The sequence below is a fragment of the Topomyia yanbarensis genome, chromosome 3 (assembly GCF_030247195.1).
Source record: "Topomyia yanbarensis strain Yona2022 chromosome 3, ASM3024719v1, whole genome shotgun sequence".
Classification (NCBI taxonomy): domain Eukaryota; kingdom Metazoa; phylum Arthropoda; class Insecta; order Diptera; family Culicidae; genus Topomyia; species Topomyia yanbarensis.
In genome coordinates this window covers 300,763,869-300,789,387 of record NC_080672.1, presented here as the reverse complement: position 1 = coordinate 300,789,387, position 25,519 = coordinate 300,763,869, and the positions used below count along the sequence as shown (strand labels likewise).

At 37.0% G+C, this 25,519-nt stretch overlaps 1 protein-coding gene across 1 annotated transcript; it reads left to right on the top strand.

Moving 5' to 3' along the window:
- Positions 1-1,032: 1,032 nt before the first annotated feature.
- LOC131688021 (uncharacterized protein K02A2.6-like) lies at positions 1,033-3,672 on the top strand. The gene has a single exon (XM_058972147.1). It carries the CDS (start codon positions 1,033-1,035, stop codon positions 3,670-3,672), a length of 2,640 nt encoding a protein of 879 aa, XP_058828130.1.
- Positions 3,673-25,519: the final 21,847 nt, after the last annotated feature.

The following is a 25,519-nucleotide window of genomic DNA, read 5'->3' as shown; positions in this document are numbered from 1 at the left end:
TATCGTTGCCAAGAACAGTCGAACAAATGCGATTTTGGCAAGTCTGCCGAAGAAAGCAGATCGATCAGCGTTATCGATAAAATCATTCTGTTCGCCCCAAGTGATTTAAAAGAACAATTGCTGCAGAAGGATAGTCTGAACATTGACGAAATTACGAAAATAGTGAGCACCTACGAATCAGTCAAGCATCGGGCCCAGGCGATTAGTTCAACTGGTGTTTTGTCTGACAATGTTGTGCTGGATCAAGAGTCAACTAGTGGTATCAACATGATTCGCCCCTCGATTTCGAAAGAATGCACACGCTGTGGAAGGAAGGGTCACTTTGCGAACGATAGTGGTTGCCCAGCGAGGAATAAAGAATGCAATAAATGCAAGCGCAGTGGGCATTTTGCCAATCAATGTCGGACCATCGGTTCAGCAAAGCGTAAATTCGGGGGGTCAAACTTCAGTAACAAACGGTTCAAGACAGAGCGTGTTCGAGAAATAAGAAGTAATGCGGAAAACCACAGAGATGGAAAAGACCGGAGTTTCATATTCAACATAAGTGATGGTGACGAATTACTTTGGATGCAAGTTGGAGGCGTGCTATTACAGATGATGATCGATTCGGGGTGCAAGAAGAACATTAATGACGAGCGATCTTGGAATTACTTAAAAGCAAACGGTTGCAAAATTTGGAATCAGAAGAAAGCGTGCGATGAAATATTCCTTCCATATGGCGAAAACGCAAATCCCCTGACGGTACTTGGTTCGTTTGAGACTTCTGCTGCGATTGAAGACGTTGGAAGGGTAACAGAAAGGGTAGCCACATTTTACGTCATTCAAGGTGGTCAACAGTGCCTATTGGGCTGAACAACCGCTACCGAGTTAGGTGTTCTATTTGTTGGATTACCAAGCACTCACTGTGTTAACTCAGTGAAGGTAGATGAAAAGCGTCCGTTTCCCAAAATCAAAGGAGTGAAGGTTTCCATACCGGTTGACAAAACCGTTACACCTGTGTGTCAACATCCAAGGCGGCCCCCAATTGCGTTGATGGTGAAAATCGAGGACAAGCTGAACTCCCTTTTAGCTAACGACATAATTGAACCGGTGGAGGGTGGTTGCCAGTGGGTATCCCCCCTAGTTACTGTGATTAAAGACAACGGCGATCTACGCTTGTGCGTCGACATGCGCCGGGCAAACGTCGCTATCCTGAGAGAAAGACACATGATGCCCACAATTGATGATTTTCTCCCACGTTTTGCGGGCGCCCAATACTTTAGTCGCCTCGACATCAAAGAGGCTTTCCATCAAGTGGAACTTGATGAAGAGAGCCGCTATATAACAACGTTTATAACTCACATGGGCCTCTTTCGCTATAAGCGGCTTATGTACGGAATTGTAATTGCGCCAGAAATATTTCAGAGGATACTCGAGCAAATATTGAGCCGATGCAGCAAAAACACTGCAAATTTCATCGATGACATCCTAATATTCGGCAAGACAGAAAGTGAGCATGATGCAGCGCTTGAATTAGTATTATACACTCTTAAGGATTATGGAGTGCTGTTAAATCAAAAGAAATGTGTGTTCAAGGTCGAAAAGTTAGATTTCCTGGGGCACACTCTTTCCTCACAAAGCATACAACCTGCACAGGATAAAGTTGTTGCTATCCAGAAATTCCGTCTACCTTCTTGTCCAGAAGAAGTTCGGAGTTTCCTAGGCCTTGTTACGTATATTGGACGTTTCTTGCCAAACCTGGCAACCATTACTGCTCCACTCCGAGAGTTAACTTGTGCTGGAGTTAAATTCAAATGGGGCGTAAACCAACAGCAATCGTTTTCAAAACTAAAGGAAATGATTTCCAATGTGAACCTACTACGGTTCTTCGACAATTTTCTACGCACGCGCGTCATAGCAGACGCTTCGCCGGTTGCATTGGGTGCCGTTCTAATACAGTTTGAAGGCACAACAGATGATAATCCTCGTTTAATTGCGTACGCTAGCAAAAGCCTGACGCATACTGAGCGTAGGTACTGCCAAACTGAGAAGGAGGCCCTCGCTCTAGTTTGGGCAGTGGAGAGATTTTCTCCATATTTACTGGGACGTGAATTTGAACTTGAAACCGACCACAAACCGCTCGAGGCGATATTTAAACCAACCTCACGCCCGTGTCCTCGAATCGAAAGATGGGTTCTTCGACTGCAGTCTTTCACCTTCACTGTTAAATATCGCAGAGGGGATAACAACATTGCCGACCCACTTTCCCGGATGGTCGAACCTGGTATTACGGAGGATTTCGATGCGGAGAATAAATTTATGGTTTTAGCGGTACTAGAGTCTGCGGCGATTGATGTTCAGGAATTGGAGGAATCTGGCAAAATGGACCGAGTTTTGGGACTAGTTAAGAAGTCTTTGCAGACAGGAAATTGGGGTGAACCAGACGTTAAGTCGTACATCCCTTTCAATAATGAGTTGGGTATGGTAGGAGACATTGTTGTCCGAGGTAATAAACTTGTTGTTCCAACCAATCTACGTCAACGAATGTTGGACTTGGCCCATGAAGGACATCCAGGGGAGTCGATCATGAAGCGCCGTCTTAGAGATCGAGTCTGGTGGCCAGGAATGGACCGTGACGTCACTAACTGCGTAGTAGCTTGCGAAGGATGTAGATTAGTAGGACTTCCTAGTAAACCTGAGCCGATGTCACGCCGTCCACTCCCGAACAAGCCATGGGTCGACGTGGCTATTGACTTCCTTGGACCATTACCGGAGGGGGTATATTTATTCGTCATAATTGACTACTACAGTCGGTACAAGGAAGTGGAAATAATGAATAAAATCACAGCAAAGGAAACAGTTTCTAGATTGGACAAAATATTTACGCGACTAGGATACCCACGAACAATTACTTTGGATAACGCCAAACAATTCGTGGGCATTGAATTCGAAGACTACAGCAAGAGATGCGGAATCCACCTCAATCATTCTGCACCATACTGGCCTCAGGAAAATGGCCTCGTTGAGAGGCAGAATAGATCGCTGTTGAAGAGGCTACAAATAAGCAACGCTTTACACAGGGATTGGAAACAAGATTTACAGGATTATTTAGTAATGTATTACACTACTCCACATTCTGTAACCGGCCGTACACCAACGGAGCTCCTATATGGCCGTACGATTCGATCGAAAATACCGGCTTTAGACGAAATCGAGACTGCCCCTCCGCTAACAGATTTTGCTGACAGAGATTGTGAAGCAAAGAAAAAAGGGAAAGATCACGAGGATATTCGACGAAAATCGAGGAGTTCATCCATCAAATCAGGTGACTCAGTTCTAATGCAAAATCTATTGCCAGGCAACAAACTTCAGACAACTTACAACAAAACAAAATACGTTGTGGTGTCCCGATCTGGTTCTCGTGTCACCGTTGAAGATCCCATAAGTGGCAAATCATATGATCGGAACGTCGCACATCTTAAAAAGATTACAGATCCAGTTGAAACATCGCCGTCTTTGTCCAGTAGTCGAGAAAATGAACCTTCAGGTGGCGCGGATTGTGAGCTTGGTATTGTGTCCTCCGATGATGAATTTAACGGGTTTGAGGACGAACAGCCATCCGAAGTAGTTCTACCAGAGCGACAGCAAAGAACAAGAAAAAAGCCAGCGAGATTTAAAGATTACCAGTTGTAATAATCTAGATTGAAAAAAGGGGAGATGTGGTACCTGGGTACTGCCCTGGGAAGTACGTATCTGTACAGCGGGAAGTACGGCCCTGAGTAGGAAGTGTCAGGGGTAGACAAGAGGAGGTAGAGAATAGAAAAGACACGTTTTGCATCGTACACGAAGAAATAATAAATATATTGTACTTTAATTAAGAGTAAGATACCACATATGTAAAAATATCTGAGGAACACAATGGCATAGAAATTTTCGAAAGAAAAATACACGAGTTGTTAGAAAAATACAGTTTAAGTTTAAAACTGGAAATATAGCATATTTGACAACACTGTAACCAAAAATAACTATTTTTCTAGATTCCCTGACTCATTTACCTCAAAATGCATCTCACCAATTGTTTATAGACCAAACGAAGCCAAAGATATGAATAAAAATTAAAAATTGATGATTTTTTTCTATGGAAAATTCTCCATTCACGATTATGACACGTCATACAAATTTTGTCATCAATACACGTCTATGACACATGTGAGTACGACTTTTGTTTACATTCATAGTAAAAACTCGCAACACAGTCAACCGATCTTCGCAATATTTGAGAGATTAAGACATAATAGATAGAAGCATCAATTGTCTTACTTGGATTGTTTATACCATTTATACGTTTCAAGATATTCAATCTCAAACTTTAAAAATCGTTTTCCTCGAAATGTGCTAAATGGCGCTTGTGATAAGATAGCACAACAGCGACGATATAGCATGCAAAGCTAGTCTAATATATGAAACAGAATAATTTCACTAGTTTATGTGAAATTTATTAATTTTTCGATTATTTTGTTTGAAGGTATGTGAAGCTATGTTTTCGTGCCATGTGAAGCCATGGAGAAAAAAAATACCTAGTATCCCCAGGGACCACGCACTTTAAATGTCATGGCCGTCGTTGGATAAGTTGGTTTGAAAGCAGCGACACTGTTTCCGACTAACATTCGACATGGACATCTCGCACAATCGCCATGCATGCGGCACATAGGTAACAAGCGATAATACCACTATCGCACTTCCGACAGCTTGGACAGAAACAGAAATTGGTACAATTTATCTCTGCACAAAACATTCCGAGACTGTTTATGTATAGTTCAGGTTGTGGTGCAGGTATGCAAAAACACCTGCTCCGGATAGGTTAACTGGTTCTTCTCACGTTGTGCACTTGGTCCTTTGAATAAGCGATAACGGTCGTTTATTGGCACTTCCTATTAGAGCGCAGTGTACGTGTGTGGCGGAAATGAGTATCCGCTTTGCTTGGTCCTCGTTCTAGTACAAATTTTGTGTAACTTTAGTTTGTTGTGGATAGAATAGTTCACTAAACGACGATGATGACAATTATTACTCACATTGCTTTTGTTTGTTAAATTTTATCTTTATATGGCTTGTGCTAAGCCGAGGAGGATCAAGCGCCATTTGGTATACATGGCCAAAAACGTTATCACATCCATATTTATTTATTGTTGAGTATTCAAATAGTACTAGGTAATTGAGTGTCCCTTTATTCACAAAAAAAATTAAAAAATGTTGAAATATTTTTGAAATAATTATTGAAAATTGTTTTAGTGCCATGTTTGGTTTGGCTTAATGCTTAATTTTGGTCCATTTTCAAGGGATGCTGGATATATGGCAAAAATGGCGGAAATGAGGACCTTTTATGCTACCATCCAAAAAGAGGTTTGCCGCCTCTGGTGGTAGTTTGACCAGGAGAATTTTACTGACCAGGGGATAGATTTCAAGAGACACATGGGTATGCGCTGAAATCAATCAAAATTTCGAATCAAAGTGATTACTCGACAGAATTTTGCAACGCTTTCACCGCTTTTTATTATATACAAGGTTCAAAATAAATAAGTATCCAAAAACACCGGCCACTCTCGCTGTGAAGCATATCCCGAGCGAATATTGTTCTGCACCAAAGTAAAAAACGGGCAAGAAATCACACTGTGGTGTCTTTCGAGCATCTTTGTGACGAGCCCATAATCCGTTGATCCATTGAAGCGAACAACCTGTGGGGTAAAGTTAATCTGAACCCAAATGATGGTGAACACTTTTTACATTTATTTGCCAACACCGAGAGGTGTCTCCTTTTCGATTACAGTCTACACCCCGAGTATGATGTTTATCGTGTTGTGTGTCGCTGGACGATTTATAAAATGTTACTGAGAATTCTTGTTAAAGAAAAGGGCAACACAAAGCTACAAAATAATCCACTGAATCCTTCCAGGCGAAATTCGAATTACCTAAAAGAAGACCCGGAATTCGCCTCCAAAAATAGTGTAGGAACCCTGAACAGAAGGCTGTGAATTTTTTTCTTTCTAATAGATCAGGAATCAGAATATATGGGCTCGATTCTTTCGATAATAATCCAGCACAGCAATTACGATAACAGGATATTCAACAAATAAAAAAATCGATCTCATATTGGCGAAATTCCAAGACAACACACATGAAAAAATAGAAATTTCAGCATTAGGTTCGATTTCAGTTTCTTATCATAAAACTTACACAGCAGTAAAAATTTGGTCTAACGATTTCATAGAGATTAATTTTTAAATAATTTTTCATTTATCGGAATTATGTCCATTAATTGAAAGATCATTACAGCTAGAAGACCCAGAACTTAAAATCGCTTTAAGCTGTTCGTATACGAGGCAACAGGGCATGCCACAAAAATATTCACTATGGATTTTGCTCTTCCAATTCTAAGGCTGTTGCTGTTTTCGCGTTGAAATATAACATAAATCACTATTTCGATTGACTTTAAGAGAAACTTGTGCTAGATCCATAATTGAGCGACCGAAAATAAAAGTCGCAAGGACAGAGCGTGCTTGGTATAACCCGTTTCAAATATATTAGAATGTGAAGATCGGAAATAAACTTCGGACAGAGATCCTGCAGCATAAGAATCGCTTAAAAAATGTTCTCCTGTGACACTCGGCAAGGATGATTCTTCAGTTCAGATTCAAAATTAATAAATCGTTCGCAGAAGCATCCGTGAATCGTGATGTTCAATATTAAAGTCGGCTAAAAGAACTGCTTCGTGAAAATCGGTTTGTATACTGAAGGTTTTTTTTATCCGACTCTTACAAAGAAAAGTTCCGATTTTTATGCTTGAAGTTTGTATCCGGTTTTTATATTTAAATATGTTTGAAGCGGGTTTTATGGAGTATGTTCTGTTCTTGCGACTTTTATTTTCGGTCGCTCATTTCAGTAGGTGAAACAACTAGTAAAAGTTACAGTGGAGCGGAAGTGACCTACATCACGTAAAAGATTATGTTTTGATTACCCAACGACGCACAGTGGCGGGTCTTCGACCAAATATCGGACAAAACCAAAAATGTTGCCCAATCCAGCTAAAAATAATAACATGTTTATGATAAATCTTTTTTGCACTGATTAGATGTAACTGAAACTAGATATAACACTATAAAAGGATAAAACTATTTTCAATATATGCAAAAAGTGTTTTTTAACGTTTATTCAGTTATTTTGCACTAATCACCATGCTCCTCCATGTCAGCAAAAATTTAAAATTGTCGCTTTTAAATCCCTCTGGGCATAAACGGGCCAAACGAGACCTTGAAATTCGAAAGGTAGAGATGATTTCCCGTAAAATGTATAATAAGTGACCGTTCCGCACTGTTTCACCTGATTCTACAGAATAAATTTGTGAAAAAAGAATTTTCTATCAACCCACTTAAGATATTCTTGTAGTAATACTACATAGCTCGAATCAAATTTGGCAAACATGTTGTAATGATCAACAAAGTTCTTTAAATGCCCTTTAAAATGAAACTAGTTGTGCACAAATCGGATTAAAATTGAAAGAGCAACATGTTTTTAAAGTGAAGATAGATATTGTGATTTCGAAAAACTGACACAGCGATGTTTAAATTGCTATTAAAAATCTAATTCTCATTCGGTTGTCACAAAATTAGGAGGATATTTCATTCAATATATAAGAAACTTGGGAAAAAAATTATCAATATTTGAAACATAGGTTTTGTCCGGTCTCCGGTCATTGTGCGGCGTTCGTATTGTTAGAATCTATTTTTCGCACATAACTATCGAAGGCAATTCAGCAAGGGATGGCGGAACATATAAGCAACAATGCTAATCAGACGGCCCACCACGGAAAAACATACGCCGAAGCAAGTAGTCAAAACTTATCTACTACCGCCAACTCTAACAAGTAGCCACCAACACTAACACATAAACCACAAACAGCCACCCAATCAACCAAAAGCGAAGTAACAACAACTATGGTGAGCAGCATAACAATCAGCATCATCAATAATGAAGCAAATGTTGATAAAGAAGGACTTTTCTATTGTTTTACTCGTAGAAACAAGAACAAGTAAGAACATCTGACCATGAACAACAAGAAAGCCGTACTTATGACGATATGGCCGTGAACGATATTGCGAGAGAAGGCAGCTCGAATGACCTTCCAGCTGCGGTGGATTATGCAACTAATGCTTCATCGCCAAGGAAGAGGATCTCGCTACGCAGCAGTAAACAACACCAACAAGATCCGGCAGACAGATATGTTTAGTAGTTAGTATGCTTGCTTATTGTAAAAACATAAAAGATTCACGACTCAGTTGTGCTAACGCATTGACCGTGTCAAATAAACCTATTAACATTGCCCAAGCAGAGCCTTTCGTGTCGTGGAAGAGCCTACAACTCACCAGTGAATGCGTTAAAACCAGTATTCCTGTATAAAAAGATGACGACACTATGGAGGTACGTTTACACGATCTAACACTGCGCACCTCTAATGGCGTAATAAAAATACATGTGGAGAAATGGACTTCGTTTCAGTTGATACCACTAGTTTACAGCATTAGCTGATTGTCATTTTCAATTTTAAATCATTGGGTGAACTCGAAAATGCAGTCAAAGAAATTGAAAGTAGAACAGTTTTAAGTTACAGTAAAAAATGAATTTCGCCATTAAAATAGGTAGGGGAGAGTGAGGACACTTGATCCTTGAGGATACTTGATTCCCTGGCCATATCTCATAATCTATGCACAAAAAGTTATGACAATATAAAAAGAAAATGGAACATTTGGTCGTTTATGTTGTTTAAAAAACAAATCTGATGTATTGCATTTGGTTTGGGAACGTTGTAGAATATTTTAGGAAATATGTGTTTAAATCCATCTCGAAGATCTTTTTGCAAATTTTTTGAACGGTTGTATGAGATCGTCGAACTAATTATACATGAATATTTTTAATCACGATTACTTTCTAAGGGCTTTTGTCTAGAAAAACACGTTTTTTGAATAAAAAAAATTCACAACATATAAAAAAAATTAAAATTTTGATCACCTCATAGAATAGGTATCTTTGATCCCTGTAACATTGGGTATTCTTGATCCCTATCATTAGTTCTCTCAAACACTTTCGAAATGTATAGAAATAGTAAAACATCATTTTCATAAAGTATCTGCCACTATTAATTGATCAATTATGTTTATTCCGTGAACAAATCATGGTTAAAGTTATTGAAGGTTGGAAAAGCCAGTTAAACAGCACTGATTTACCGTAAATACTTGTCTTGACTTTCCACTGTGGTTAAAGTTTGTCGTGCATCTAAAAAGGTAGTCTTATTAATTAATTCGTCATGATATGTGGTTAGCTGGACTTTCGTGTGTATAGGTCATAGTGTGCTTTGTTTCTTTAGCCCTAGTAGGCGGGGGATCAAGTTACCACACGTTTTTACAGAAATCTAGTTTTGACATGATTTTCAAAACTGTTCATATTACAAACAGGACATAGTATTCGGATTTACACGTTATTCATAGCTCTTACAATTCGAATTGACTACAAGATGGCGAACTTTGCAATTGAAATTTTTATTTCATTGAAAAGTTATGAGCGAAAAACAAAAGTGGGATCAAGCGTACCCACTCTCCCCTAATGCATTTTGTAAAATCCAAATATCGTCGGATAAAATGTTTAACGGCTCTAATTAGTTAGAATGTAATGAAAATCGTGAAGGTTATTTGTGGTAAATCATAGCTTATTCGATAAAATTTCGATCCAAGTTTTTCCATGAGCTTGTTTGATGGAACATTAGGGAATCTTTGTTGAAATGCTTGAAACAGTGCTTATATTATTCAAACTAATCTGGAGTACCGATAATAACACTTTCAGGTTCAGTCCTGTGAGTAGTTAACGAATGATTTCTATACAAGATTTATAATATATAATATTTAATATTTATAATTTGAGGTGGTCTGATAAGTTGCTGGCCTGAAAATGAAAAAAGCTCATGCGCCGACAAATTTTAATTTTAGCCATGAAATCATAGTTTGGATAAGAGGGAAAGGTTTAATGGCCCGGCTAGATGGATTAAAACCGGTTTTGTTAGCTAGTGCAACAATTCATTTAGACTGAATTTTGATAAATTTTGAAGAATTGTGACCTCCGGAACCACCATTTTAATCAAACTCCTCGCAATGCCTGTAAAAATTCACTTGAAATTCACTTGTTTTCAGTTTTGCACTTGTCTGCTCGAAATGTACTGATTTAAAGAAAATAATAAGCTATTTTCAGTACAGAAAGGTTTGAAATATGTAAATATGCATCGAGCATATCGAGCACTGGAAACCGGCGTTGATCACAAGCCTGACATTCCTGGCTGCTAATAGAATCGCTACGATGCATGATTTGCCAGTTCAATTTTATGCAAATATTTGCTTACGTTCGCTGTTCGCCGGTCGGATGTGGAAGTGTTTTTTTTTTCTGCTGCTCTACATCCTCTCGATGCTAAAATGTTTTCCAATTGCTGTTATTATCCTGTATGTGTATGCACAGTCTCACATACGCAACCGTGTATATGCAGTACCTTTCGAAGTGTCCGCTGTGAACACTTATCGTCTATAATAGGGTGCGTCAATTTACGAAAAGCTGCTCAAAACCAAAAGGTGAATATTTTAAATGCAAGTTTCGTATTTCGACATTCCGGAAATATTGCTTGTTTTTAGTTTTCCGTAGTTTCGCTAAATGGCGTACCCTAAGGCACATCTTGCCCGGAGAGTTTGCTTTGATATTGAGTTCTCCGGCGCGCGTGAATGGGACGAATGCAAAACTATATAAACTGTACGTACACTGACAGTTACGCAAATCAAATTACCATCATTATCGGATAAAGCGACCCGCAAGTGACGCGTAATACTATAGGGTTTATCCTGGTGTCGGCACAATCGGCCAACAGCAGACTATGACCTCCTTTTTCTTCTCATACGGTACCCACAATAATGGACACGATGCGGTCATAATGCGTATATTTATGCCATTAATGTGCGGTCAGAATTACTGGTCGTTCTGTTATTGTTAATATCAAATATTTGCGGTGGTCAGCGGCAGAGCATAATATAAACATTTTTTTTCCGGCTGGTTTTCCGCGGGGTAGCTAACTAGAATGCGAGATGCGATTTCAATTGTTCGATAAGATCATCACGTAATTTTGCATTTGATCAATAATTAGACATAAGCATATGGTAAGAAAAAATACGTTGAATATCTCGTGTATGATGTAATTAGGATAGCTTTGCTCACTAAATAGTAACCAGAGCTTCAACTTTTCGACAGGTTGACCTTGAACAAGGAACAAATCTCAAATCATGCCCCTAGTTGTTGATTGCATTGATCATTCAAACCGCCACACGGATCAATCATTTTCCATTAATTTTCAATTTCATTGGCCCTGTGAATATCTCTCTACTGGGGAACTGACTAGGGTTTTCAAGCAAAACTATACTATACTTCTTATTGTGCATGTATGCTTGAAAATGATAAACATGTCAACATTTAACATAAACTGGCCATAATAGAGCAGATGACGGACTTGACTGGTGAATGTAGAAGCATCAATTTGAAATTGAAGCGTTCGGTTTTGTCATGAAAATCCCGCCAATTTAAAAGATAATGATAGAGGGAGGCTATGAATTTGAATTTTGATTGAGGTAGATTCAATAGAAAGTGGGCATTTGAAAATGAAAATTAGAATCATTGATTGTACAGGCCATATTCGATTATCCGTAGTCTCGATTATCCGTAGACTCGATTATCCGTAGAAAATGATTCGATTATCCGTAGTACGAGAATCCGAACAAATTGTTTCGATTATCGGCACTTAATTTTTTCTCAAGCTACATTACACACTTATAATTTATTAGTTGCTACCAACTACAGTTTCTGAAAGAATTAGTATTTTCTAAAAAATAATGAAAACTTCGCAGGAATACAGAAATTTTAATTATTTAAAATATAATTTTGAATTCGATGCGATGACTTACCTATTTTCGTATACCAATCAATTACAATTGATACTAGCTACAGTTTCTGGAAGACCAAAATTTTATGTTCTCAAAAAATATTCACAAAAATACGTGGAAATTCAGAAATATTGCATTTTTCGCAAAAAAACTTGTTTTATCCCAATATATAAATACAAAAATCGATAGAAAAGGATATCAGCTACAATTCTTTGAAGCACAAAATTTAAAACTCTCGTAAAAATTACAATAATTAGGGAAAATAGAGAAATTTCATATAATCATCAAATTCATTTCAGTGCAGTGTCCTATAAAATTTTATGCGCCTAATAGATTGGCTGCAAACTATAATTTCCTGTAGATGCCAGCTATAATTACAAGAAGAACAAAGTTTTAAAATCTGTGATTTTTTCTGTAATTTTTAGAATGAATATAATGACCGATTTTGTCAGCCCCAAAATCTGAACATATATGTTTCATATTGATTGGAACTATCAAAAGTATGATATAAAACCCAACTCAACTCTTCGGAATCAGTCTATTATCGCATCAGTTAAAAAAAATCGAAACTTTTAATCACTTTAAGAACATCGACATTTTGAATTCTTAGCACACTTAAGTAAAAGACTTTTTCTTTAATCCCAACATTTAACATAGGAGAAATCTAAACTTTGTCTTAAATGTGGCTGACAAAATCGGGTCAAAAAGGTGACAAATTCGGAGGCGGACAAACACGGGGACCAATAAAATAGGATCTTCACTGTAGAACAGCGCTAATAACTCGTTACGAAGTAGATACACTGAACATTCTTTAAGTGACTCGGCTACGTAGAACGCCGAACAATGGCCAAATGAAGATTCTGGATGATGTTTCCACCAAGCAAACAAGAGAAAAAAGTTTACTGTGTGACGATGTATAACAAACTGAATCACTCAATGCGTTTGAACATATTTATAGCTAAAAACTTCCAAGAATCAGCTAGTTTCTGAGTGGCTCTCCAAAGCCCTTAGGCGCATGACGACAATTATGATGCTGCTGCTGATTGCACAACGCACGATCCTTGATGTCGCACGTAAAAAGGTTTTTTACGTGTAACGTGTGCAAAACTCATCCAATGCTGGTCTTTCGTTGGACCAACGTTAAGCAACGCCCAGCAAACCGTTCAGCAGGCGTCCATTATTGGACCTGTTTTGGACGGTTTTGGAACAAATTTTTATGCTTCTCAGTGGAATCTAGCGTGCTGCTTCTCTTAGGGCCGATTTCTTTACCTTCGCTTCCCAGTCAAAAAGGGCAAGTTGCTGGCTAACGGGGGGCTATTTGCCAACTCGGATGCGCAAATTTCCCTTCAATTTGCCAGCAAATTGCTGGCAATTAGGGGGCTATTTCCAATGCAACATTTGGGCGATTTGCCGCCGTCATTTTTTGCCGCCCTACCCGCCCCCAAATCGCCCAGGGAACGCGCCATTGTATCGCCCTTAATTGCCTAATATGAAAATTACAAATTATATTTATTTTCGGATTCATTATCTACTCACATAAACACCACCAAACTGTATGAAGAATCAATGGTGAAATTGATATTGCACAGCAAAATTTACCACAATCTGACGTTCATTAAGAATTTAGGTCAAATATCTTGTTCTACTATACTTACACACGATTCCATAATTTCCCACATTCGTTAGCTTAATGAAGTGCACGAAACAAACAAAATTCAAGCGAGAACATGCCAATTGTTAAAAAACAAATTTAAAGCTTAAGCCAAACATGAACCGCCATGTTTGAAAAACGCGAAAAACAACCAAGTCCATTTCAGCCGCCAGAAAACAAACAACAACAAAACAAAACAAACTTATAAAAATTGCAACAAATTAAAAAAAAAAACTTTTTGAGCGACTTAGTGGAATGTGGAATAATTAACGATCTTAAGGCTCAAGGAATTTTTTGAGCATATATAAGAAAAATCGCTTGGTATTGTTTGTTGCTTTGAAAGTTGGATTTTTGATGCACTTCGCTATCACACTTTTTTCACGGTTGTAAAATGAGATGATATAAAAACGACAAAAAATAACTTTTTCGATCAAATATTTTATAAAAACCGCGAGATTGGCAGGCATGCTAACCTACCACACGCAAAAATAAAACAAACCAAAGAATAAATTCTTTTAACTTACTTTTGAGGTGTGCGTCGCTTTCGCACTTATTAGTGTTGTCAAAAATAAAACAAGAGATTCGACTCATTCGAGGTCTTCCGTGCAGTAAGGTACTTTTGAGTTGTTTGGGGTATAGTCAAAATTAGGTGAATTCAACTTAAATTTAAGTAAATTGAACTCATGGTTGAGTATAAGAAACTTATCAATGAGTTGTGATTTTTGCTGTAGTTAAATGGAAACTACCTTCAACACAATTTACCTAATTTTACCTTCCTGCGCTATACCCTGAGATTGAGTCTAAAGTACTCAATTTTAGGTAGTTTTTCGTTTGCGTGCAGATAGTAAAAGAAAAAAGAAACCTGTTTCTGAGACTTTTCGATGTCAAAAATTGGTCAGGTCAAAAGAGCTGCACTTTTGATCACACTTTTGATTCATCACACTTTCAAACTGTGTAGTTCGATTTCGTGTGAACTGTGCAATAGAATGCGAATTTTTCAATAATACACCTATTTACGTATATTATTTGCTCGAAGGCTCATGAACTACAAGGCGTCCCCATGCGAGCAATTTGAAAAACTTGCATATAACGCGATTGGCGCAATATAAATTTGTTAAAATTGACCTTTCATCCGATTATTGTAAAATTGCGAGGCTACTTCATTCAAACTTAGTCGTCGTCAAACGGTGAGCTAATATTGTTCTCACAAGTCTCGTATGTCATGCCTCCATGCGAGTCTAGGTCTATTTTTGGTATTTGGTCCTTAGACCTGTGACGACTGGGTTCGGCTAGTATCGATGATTACAAGTCAATAAGTACTGAAAAATCGCCGCAGCTGGATTCATGAATCTAATTTCAAGTTCCTTTATTGCTAACAAACGCATACATTAGATTATCGATTGTATTTTCCTTTTATGGTCGCAATTATCACTCGTATACGCGTATTCTATAAAACAATCCGATATGAATACTTTTCTGGATCTACGGGACTAATTTTAAATTACGTAACACTTTTAGAGGGGAAGGGTACGACAAATTCTGACATAGTATGACACATGGAGAGGGGCAGTAAGCCAGTTACGTATCATGTTTTTGTTGAAGTTAAAAAATTTTTTCAAGGAATTTGTTACGTAATAGGGGAAAGGAGGCTTGAGAAATGTGTGATAATTTGCTATATGGGGGTTGGAGTCAATATTGGACAATTTTTGCATTTCGTAATTTATAAATGGTCCCTGTAACGTTTCGCGTTATCATAACTATTTGCCCATATTATCAGTCGGTTATATTAGAATTATAATAAAAATTCTGTCCAAATACTATTGCAATAACTTTCCACAATAGATCTAAATACTGGTCGCAGTGGTTCGTCTCCAACAAAAAAATAAATGCAATAACTAGTTATCCGATTAATTTCGCAGATAAGATTAACTTTTTAGGCAAGACTCTCACACTTGACTGTTTGGAATTCAAATTGCCTTTATTTAAAACTAAATAAGATGTTTTCTTTTTCGAGTGACCGTGTACTTGGAGTCCCTTCCAAATTTCCAACTCTGCGACACTAATGGAAGAATCTGATGAGCCATCGTCTTTCCGTTGAGTATGTGAAGCATCAATACGATCAATACTCCCTATCTATCCTATCCTTCATCTTTCGCCGTGAATGACAGTGATGGGGGCGGCCGGCAATGGTGGCATTCATGGGTCGGATTGGTGTGAGCTACTACTAACCATTTCTTTAGTAACTATTATTAGATAATCAACTGTGAAACATGATGAAGGCACTGGACAGTATACTTAACCTTTCCGCAAGCGTGCATGAATTCATAACACGAGTGTTCATAAGCTATACACCCAGGTTTTTTTTTTTACGCGGGGGATACGTACCGCGTAAAAAAAACCGCGTTGATTGGAAAATCCGCGTAAAAAAAACCGCGTTTATTGGAAAATCCGCGTAAAAAAAACCGCGTTAATTGGAAAATCCGCGTAAAAAAACCTCGTAAAAACCGCGCAAAAAAAACCGCGTGAAAAAACCTGGGTGTACATATTTTAAAACCTGCTTTTAGTGTCCGAATTAATAAATATATATCCATAGATTCCTTAAAGTCTCGGAATTGCTTCTATTGTAGTTTTCGTCTGAGAATCTAAGAAAAAAACCAGGACAGTTACATTAAACAAAAGTTTTCGATGAAATTGAAATAGGTTCTTGTGAAACAGCGGTAAGGTTAGCGAACCTGAAATATATTTCAGGTTAGAACCCAATCCAATTTTCAGAACTGAGTTTTATCCTCAAGCAAAAATAACATAAGTTTTTAGGTGTAAATCTTTAATGCTTCGGATGATATTTCCCACAGCAACGACTGTAATATGATTTATATCTTGGTCTATCAATATATTAAGAAACCAGGACCGTCGAGAGGGGGGGGACCAGGGTGTTTCCCCCCGGGCCCGGAGTTCTGAAGGGGGCCCGGATTTTTAACAGAAACAAAAATTTTGACAAATACTTTTTCGACAAAAATTTATTTGAGAGTGCAATTATAAATTTAATATCTTGTGTATGAGGTAACTAGAATAACGAAAATTCTAAATTACTGCATATTTGATATCAACTATGTTTATACCAACCTAATTCTCGCATCGAAACAAGATCAGACTCGAGCGGGTATAACGGTATTTGTACATTGAATGTCATGTACGCAGCTCACCTGGGTTCGAATCCCAACCCCGCACATAGGAATAGAGATTTTTCATATGAAAATTCTTAACCTGAATGAAGAAGCAAATGACCTTAAGGTTGAAATGTCTATAATCGAAACAAAAATATGATCAGACTTGTAAGGGTTAAACAATTGAATGGTTTGATTAGAAGTCATGGTGTTGTGTTCAAATGTCGCCAATATGAAATCGATTTTTTTGATTTTTTGAATTTCCAATCTTCGAAAGCGCAGGATTAGTATCGAAAATAATTATTGAAGGAAAAAAACCCTGCTTAGGGTTGCCACACCTGTTTTTGGAGGCGAATTTCGTGGCATCGTTCAGGTAAATCCGAATTCACCCGGAAGAATCCATTGGATTATTTTGCAATTTTACGTTGCCCTTTCCTTTACCAAGAATCGTCCAGCAACCAGTCCTCATAATCATTATCGTCGGGATGCACACCCTAATTGTTAAGGAGGGCCCCTCTTGGCGTTGACAAATATTATTTTAAAAGTGTCATTTGGGTTTACTTTACCCCATTGAACCATTGCTTGAATGGATCAATGTTTCTCACAAAGATTCTCGAAAGAAACTGAAGTGTGATTTCACACCCCGTGTTTGTTTACTGAGGAGCAGAGCAAAGTTCGCTCGAGTTATCCTTCACAGCGAGAGTGGCTGGTGCTTTTAGATTCTTTGTGAATATCAGAGGAAGCGAAGTACTTCACCCAACTAAACCAACTAAACTGTTAACAAATGCAAAAACATACACTAAATGTGAACGGCACAGAAAGGTGGAGTGCTTTACCAAAATATTACACTCTACGGTAAATGTGAAGAAAATAAGATATTTTTCCTCCTACTGCTACGAGCTACATAAGAAATAAAACAGTGCATATTTATTTGTTTTTAAGCGTTTTATACAATGAAAAACAGCGGGAAGCGCTCCAAAATTCTGTCGAGTGATCACTTCAATTCGAAACTCTACCTCCATTTGAGAGCTCAATTGGTCAAATGAGTCATCGAAAACTCTTGATATACCAAAATAATTCGAAATTAATCCATAAATTTAAATTTAAAATTAAATATTTTTGGTTTTCCGTTCATTGTTACAAAATCCACAAAAAATCATATTCAGGTACGAGATGATATCGAAACATTTTTGTCAAGGGCTCGTACTAAATGACGTAGCTTCTTTCTGAGATTTTCGACTACCAATTCCCCCTTTTCATTATAACAGCAAATTGCGTACACAACAAGCCCCTTTCATGACGAGTATAGTGTTAATTTTTTTTAATTTTATATATCATGGAGCATGAAGAGAAGATCTCTCAGTTCACAATCCTGCAGCTGCCAATGATTCTAAGAAGCATACATCCAACTAAATTACTAAATTGTGTTTGATTGATTTCGAAGAGAAAATTTAACTCTGCTACCAAACTAAATCAACTAGTTAGCAAGATTAGCTAACTAATGTAGCAAGTTAAATCCGCATACAAAATCTTTTCGTTTTGGAGAAGTGAGCGTGAGATTTTGTACGGCGCTTCCTGAACGTAACGATTTTATTTTTATTTTTGAACTAGTTTCTTGAAATCAGTTACAACATTCTTGTAAAATACTTCAAGGTGTGCTAACACACCAACACAAATAAAATAATAATTCATGTTTTTATAGGATTATGAATGTTTTCGAAACCAGCATAGCGTAAAATCCAACACAACCCTTATTTGAAATTTGATCCATGTTTTTCATTTTTTCCATATTTTTATTCCTACATGGATTTTTTTTTATTTTGATAAAATTTCATTGATCTATTTTTTCAAGTTGTGGATTGTATTTGTATTTCTACAATTTTAAGATTCTGCCTTTTTTATCTATTTCCATACTTTTATTTTATCCATCTTTTTATGTTCCTTACTTTTGCTTTTTTTCTATTGCTATCATTATCACTTACTTTAATTTATAGTTTTTTCTCTGTTATTTCATTTTATTCGCAATTTTTCGAGAAAATTCTGCTTTTTTATTTTATTTTTCTTATTGTTTCATATTTTGATACTCTGATTCATTTGTTTCTTTTGTGATTCCATCTAATTTTTAGAATTTGTCTATGTACTAAATTAATTCTTATCATAGACTTTTTCTATTTCCTTTTTTTCATATTTTTTTTGCATTTCCAAAAGCAATTTCAATTATTCAAATCCTTTCCAATTTGTCTTATTGTTTAATTTTTTACCTTTCTCTTGTTTTCTTCCTTATTTTCTAGTTTTTAGCTTTCTGTTTTTCGTAGTTTTATTTTCCCCATTGTTCATTTAATATAATTTTATTTATTTTTATACCTTTTTGCCTTTCTCAATAGAAAGGTATTGCAATTGCTCTGAAAACCGACTTTTTAACGGAGGCCCGGAGGGCCGAGTGACATATACCATTCGATTCAGTTCGTCGAGTTCGGCAAATGTCTGTGTGTGTGTATGTATGTGTGTATGTATGTATGTGTGTGTGTATGTGTGTGTATGTGACCAAAAATGTCACTCATTTTTCTCAGAGATGGCTGAACCGATTTTGACAAACTTAGTCTCAAATGAAAGGTGCAACGTTCTCATAGGCTGCTATTGAATTTCTAATGGATCCGACTTCCGGTTCCGGAATTACAGGGTGATAAGTACGAACACGCAGAAAATGTCGATTTTAATAAATTCTGCAATGAATGTATAAAGGTGAAAAATTTTCCAAAATATGACCACAACTGCTTCGATTTGTAGTATTAGGTCACTAACATCCATTCAAAGTCTATTTGGCCACATTGGCCACCATCCTCGGTTCCGGAAGCCCCGGCGGAAGTATCTAAATTCAGAATAACAGTCACATCGGTTTCTCGGAGATGGCTAGACCGATTCGACTAAACTTGGCCTCAAATGAAAGGTATTGCGTCCCCGTAAATGGCTATTTAATTTCATCCCGATCCGACTTCCGGTTCCGGAGTTACAGGTTGTGGCGTGCGATCACATAGCAAATTGTGATTCAAACCGATACTCCGATGAAAGCAAAAAAGGTAAAAATTTCGCTAAAATGTCTCTCAAACAACTTAAATTTGCTGTTCTAGGTCACCGACGGCCAACCAAACTTTCGTTGACTACATTAACCACCATAGACGGTTCCGGAAGTGCCCGGGAAAAGCGGCCATCTTTCAAAGTTTACGAACTCACATCAGTTTCCCGGAAATGGTTGGGCCAATTTTCACAAACTTAGTCCCAAATGATAGCTATATTATCCCCACAGATGTCTATAAAATTTCGCACGGATCGCTTGTATGGTTCCGGAAATATAGACTGAACGGTCCGGTCACACATGAAATTCCCATATAAGCCTGAACTCATATTTTTTTTCAAAGGGACCCCATGAAATTTCAGAAATCGAATTCGTATTTTTGATGCCAAACATCTTTAAAATGCATGAAACGTCGAGATTTTATGTTATCTCGAAAAACATTTTTTTTATAAAAATCGACTTTTTGGGACTTTGCCGATTTCGCACCTTTTTTCAGTTCAATATTACCGTGGCTGTTTTTTCTTTTTCAAAATTTTAGAACTCGAATAATGATTTATTTTCCTGTATATAGTTGTCATGTGAGGTATAATAATAAAATGTAATATATGCATTTAAAAGTTTTTAATGAATATAAACAACGCACACATTCTCGTGATTCATGATTGAGAAAGGCACAATTGCACCGCTAGGTGGATTAAAATAGGTTTTTTCTTAAGATTTAATTCGTTATTGTTATTTCATGATTTTTTCCATTTAACCTATTTTGAAAGTACTTTTTCTGCTGACCATTTTCCTATACATTTACATTGATTTTTTTTATTTTCCTAAAAAACATTTGGTCTATCTTTTTTGACACTATGCGCACTTTTTCTTTATTTTACAATTTACTTCGTTGTTTGAATTTATTTCAAATTTTATTTCTAGTGTTTTTTTTCTATTCTTTAAATAATTTAATCCATGTTATTCATTTTTTTCGTGTTAATTTCTCCATTTTTTGTGTTACCATGTTGGATTTTTTCAACTATTTTTTGTTTTCCATTTTGTCGGTTTGCTCCGTTTTTGTTCAATACTTCCGATTTGCTTAACTTTTTCGTCTTTTCAACATTCAAATTTTCCAGTTTTTCAAAATTTTCCGGTGCGTCCATTTTTTTCTAATTTCACTATGGTTATTTTGTTCTTGTCTTTTATATATACTCCTTCAATTTTATGCATTCCTAACGTTTTATTTACTTTTTCTATTGCTTTAAATATGTCTTGTTTTTAATGTTAAATAAGTTTTGTTATTCTTGATTTATCGAGTTTTTCAGTTTTATGCATTTTTTATATTAATAGTTTTTTTTTCATTTTCATTGATTCTTAAAAAAATTCCTACTTTCCTATCGATTTTTCATTATTTTCACCATTTGTTCAATAATGTTCGACTTCTTTAATCTTCGCAATATGTTTTCTTTTATCAATTTTTAATAGGTTTTGTTTTGGTTTTTCTCGATTGAACATTTTTTGACAACTGACATTAGTTTGTTTATTTTGTTGATTTTGTTGTTTTTTGCTCTTTTGTACATTCTTGTAATATTTAGTTTTCCTATTGTTTTTTATCTTTTGCCGTTGATCGCCGTTTAGATATTTTTAATTTTTGTAATCACTACATTGTTAATCTTTCCATTTCCCTACTTTTATAAATACTATTAGCAAAAATGGCGTTTTTCAAAGTCACCAAAACGATCGAAGAGGTATTAAAAAACTCCCAAAGTATAAAAAAAAACTCTATGTTTTTTCCTTCATTGGCACTACAAACAACTAGAGAGAAAAACTGGTACATAAATATAAAATTTCATTGTGCTATACATAATATCTGTGAACTCCAATGGATTTCAAACATTAACTTTTTTGTACTCAGGCAATACATAGTGGTGGAGGCCCGTACGTTGGACCCCCCGGGCCCGTATTTTCTCTCTGCGGCCCTGTAAGAAACTACAGTCCTTCACGTTTACAATGACGCAATTATGGCTTTGTTGAACACCCACATCCCTTTCTTCTTTTCATTTTCTGACTATGACTACATTATTCAGCAATTCATTCTGAATATTTCATTCAAACTTACCAAGTCTTTGCGATGGATATATTCTCATTTATTTATGTTTAAAATGTCGATGTCGGTGACGCACTGGCAGTGTTGGAAGAAATAATGAATTTCTGCAATTCTAACCAATAGGTTTTAAAATCAGCTGACAGCTCATAGCTACCGTATCCGACAAAGTTGTTAATCAAGGTTTGAATTGTAATTTTATAAAGCTGGTTTTTTATATTGGGTGAAATGGCGCTCTTTATCAAGGTAAATGCAAAATTCCCATATAAAATACCATACAAACTTTGAAGGCAATGCGCAGCAACCACTCCCACTGCACAGGCATTTGGGGCCATAAAAGGAACTCAAAAAGTGCTGTGCTGTGCAGCCTATATTGATTTAAACTACTCATTTTAAAGTTTTTTCATACAACCGCGAGCTACTTTAATGGACAATCTTTTGCTGAAGATGAAAAAGAGTATGCATCTCAACCGATTACCAACTCATCTACGGCACACCAAACCAAAACAGTTTTCTATACCAATACCTGGTTGTCAAATGCCAAATTTATGCTGTTGAAGTTAATAACAATGACGAACCGTAAGTGCAAGAAGCAGGGAAGAACATCTGATCGCGGGTACTAAGATTGCTTTAACGATAATGATCTTGGCGTGAAAGACGAGAGATAATTAAACCCCATGAGGCAGTAGGCGAGTAGACAAATGACTTCCCGCCGCGAAAGAAGGTCTTTGCGCGTAACAGAAAACTACGTGCACGAGATCCAACGGGTAACCAATTTGGTTTTATTTGTATTGTTTACATACTGTAAACATATCGAAGATTCACGGCTCCGCTATGAGTCGTGTAAAATAAACGAATTAAAAGAAATCCCAACCCCACTCTACGATGAGTCGGTATTTCCGGGAGTTTCGAAACCGATTCTACCGATACCACTACCCCGATCTACTAATTATTTGCTTTATAATTAACTTCCTGCGTACTTGTCATTGTAGTCTACATTGACTCGATTCCGATGCAAAACTTGAGTTTCGGATAAGTCAAGATATCGTTAGTAGCGTATGAATTCGAATTATAAACTAAACTTAATCAACCATCTTTTCATTTCCGCTTGCAATTCCTTTAATTAAACAGCGAATCGCCAGCGGCTGTTGTTTCACACTATTTTTACCGAATGGAATAATTTCGCGTGCCCCGTAATGTGACAGAACAAGTGTGTATAATTGGATGGCCTTGGAGGCACGCAAGTAGGTTTCGGGACCCCAGCCAGCAGGGGGTACGCAAATAAATGCACCAGATCCATCGCTCGCAGCGGATACATGATGATAGATTAATTAGCGGTATTAAATCACAATCGAGTGCAGACGACACGGTGATGCCGGGATTTGCATTTGTCGATGTTTTCCATCTCTCGGGGACCTCGGGCTGCGATATGGATCGCACCGTTCCGACTGGTTTGAGCATTGCTGACCACACCGATGCATTTCCACTGACAGATGATATTACTCCCACTGCACTAGACTGCTGGTAATTGCTAAATTTTGGATTGCTAAATAAAGGTTCAACATTACTGGTGGTCACCTGCCAGCATTTCATTTCATACGTTGAATAAAAAAAAGCATAAATTAGCCTCGACAGCCAGCGACACTTTTGGTGTAAGCGTATGAGGAAAAGCAATTAATGCATGGGTGCAAGGGTGCTGTGCCAGCGATACGGTGCGGTTAGGTTAGCCCAAAGCTCTCGTTGTGGACCAGGCAGTGGATGGGACAGTATAGACTACCCCTGGTATTCCACCGAGTTCGTCGTGGAATGGAGTTGAAATCGTGAGTGCACCGATTGTCGTCTCCCGTGTAGGTGTTCCACGCTGATCCAATTTAATTTGTATTTCCCCCTCCGAGTGTATTGGCCCTATCATTAAAAGCTATTAGAAGCAGATCAATTGATATCGTAGGCAATTAGGTTTACTACATGGATATGGCAAGGGCGAGATAAGGCTGAACGGGCTGTGTGTTTCTCGGTTATGGTTGAAAACTATCCTACGATTTCGGACAAATGATATTGTGTGCCATGATGGTGTGGAACATTGCATCATTTTCAAAGCACAGTTTGGGTGAGCACTTCATTAAATTAAGCATGTAATTGCCAATAAAAATATATTGCATTGTGATTCAATTGGCTATTACCATCGATTTTGAATAATTGTCGACCACTACAGTGTTGCTGATTTGATGAAAATGTGCTTCGGGCACATTGGTTTGTAGAAGAGAATTTGCGTTTTGAGGTTGAGAATGCAAATATTAAGAGAATAGGATTTAGACTAGCAAGAATTGGGTTCTAAACATCGCACGAAGCTCTAGAGTGTTTAGTTTGTTATTGATCTAATTTATTCAATACGACTACATTAGGCAATTAGGCCACTGCTGGAGCTTTGAAATTACAAGGCTAAGGAGGTCACCTTCGTCCCAAAGGATCTTAATGCCTCAAGTTTATTGCGGCTTATTGAGAAATACTGGGCCCTCGTGAAGCAGATACTCCGGAAGCAGTGGCGTAGCCAGAAATTTGGTTTGGAGGGGGTTTTGATGAAAGTCACAAATTTTTTGAAAAAATCTTATAATTTAATATGAGTTTGATAAATTATTGAAAACTCAAAAACATAAGTAGTCTAACAGAAGTCATTCCAGTCTACAAACAAGAAGGATCAACATGGAACAGTTTTCAAACCTCTATAGATTATTTTCTTGTATAAAATGTCAATGAAGTCAAAAATTGCGATCTTTTAAAGTGGGATAAATGATCTAAAAAATTTTCAACGTTCAAGATCACCTAATATAATAATCCTAGACTTTGAAGGTTTGGCAACTTCGGGAAGTTATCAACAAAAAACAGCGCCTGCTTTGATATAGAAATTTTAGTGATTGATTCTCATAGAGGTAATTATGGTGAATTAATTTTTCAAAAATATTAAGAGACATGGTGCCTTCAGCAAAGTTTTTGATAATGTCAATTCAAACAATTTTGTTGAAAATATGAAGGTTACATGAATTCATCATATAGGGATTTAAATGAACTGGGCCTACTATATTTCTCCTTAGTGAAGAAAAATTTAGGTGAAAGCTATTTTTTCTGCGCTACAGATAAAATTGTTTGAAACAATCATTGCGTGTTGAGAACACAAAACGTATAACTAAATTATGGATGGAAACTTGGGTTTCGACTTCATCTCATCAGAATCCGACACTAACTTGGTGGGCGGACTACGCCAGCGCCGAATTGATGCTAGCTCCTGAAAATGGAATCACTCTTTGTGTTTTTGAGTCCTTTTAATCCCTGGGAATTATTTGTTTTAAATCCAGTTCCCTTATTTTTTTTGTAAGCTTCAAAGGCACCTTGAACGCAATGTGAATTTATTATTTAATTATCGCAGAAGTGATTTATCAAATACAGTAATTTCAGAATAGCTTGTTGTAAAGGTTTTCTACTATTTCGATACTCTGAATATGTAGGACATTTATGTCTTTGACAAAGTTGTTTGAAATAGCACTTTCGAAAACTTTG

Excerpts from the sequence above, each read along its gene's own strand:
- LOC131688021 (XM_058972147.1), top strand. The coding sequence starts at position 1,033 with ATGGTGAAAATCGAGGACAAGCTGAACTCCCTTTTAGCTAACGACATA.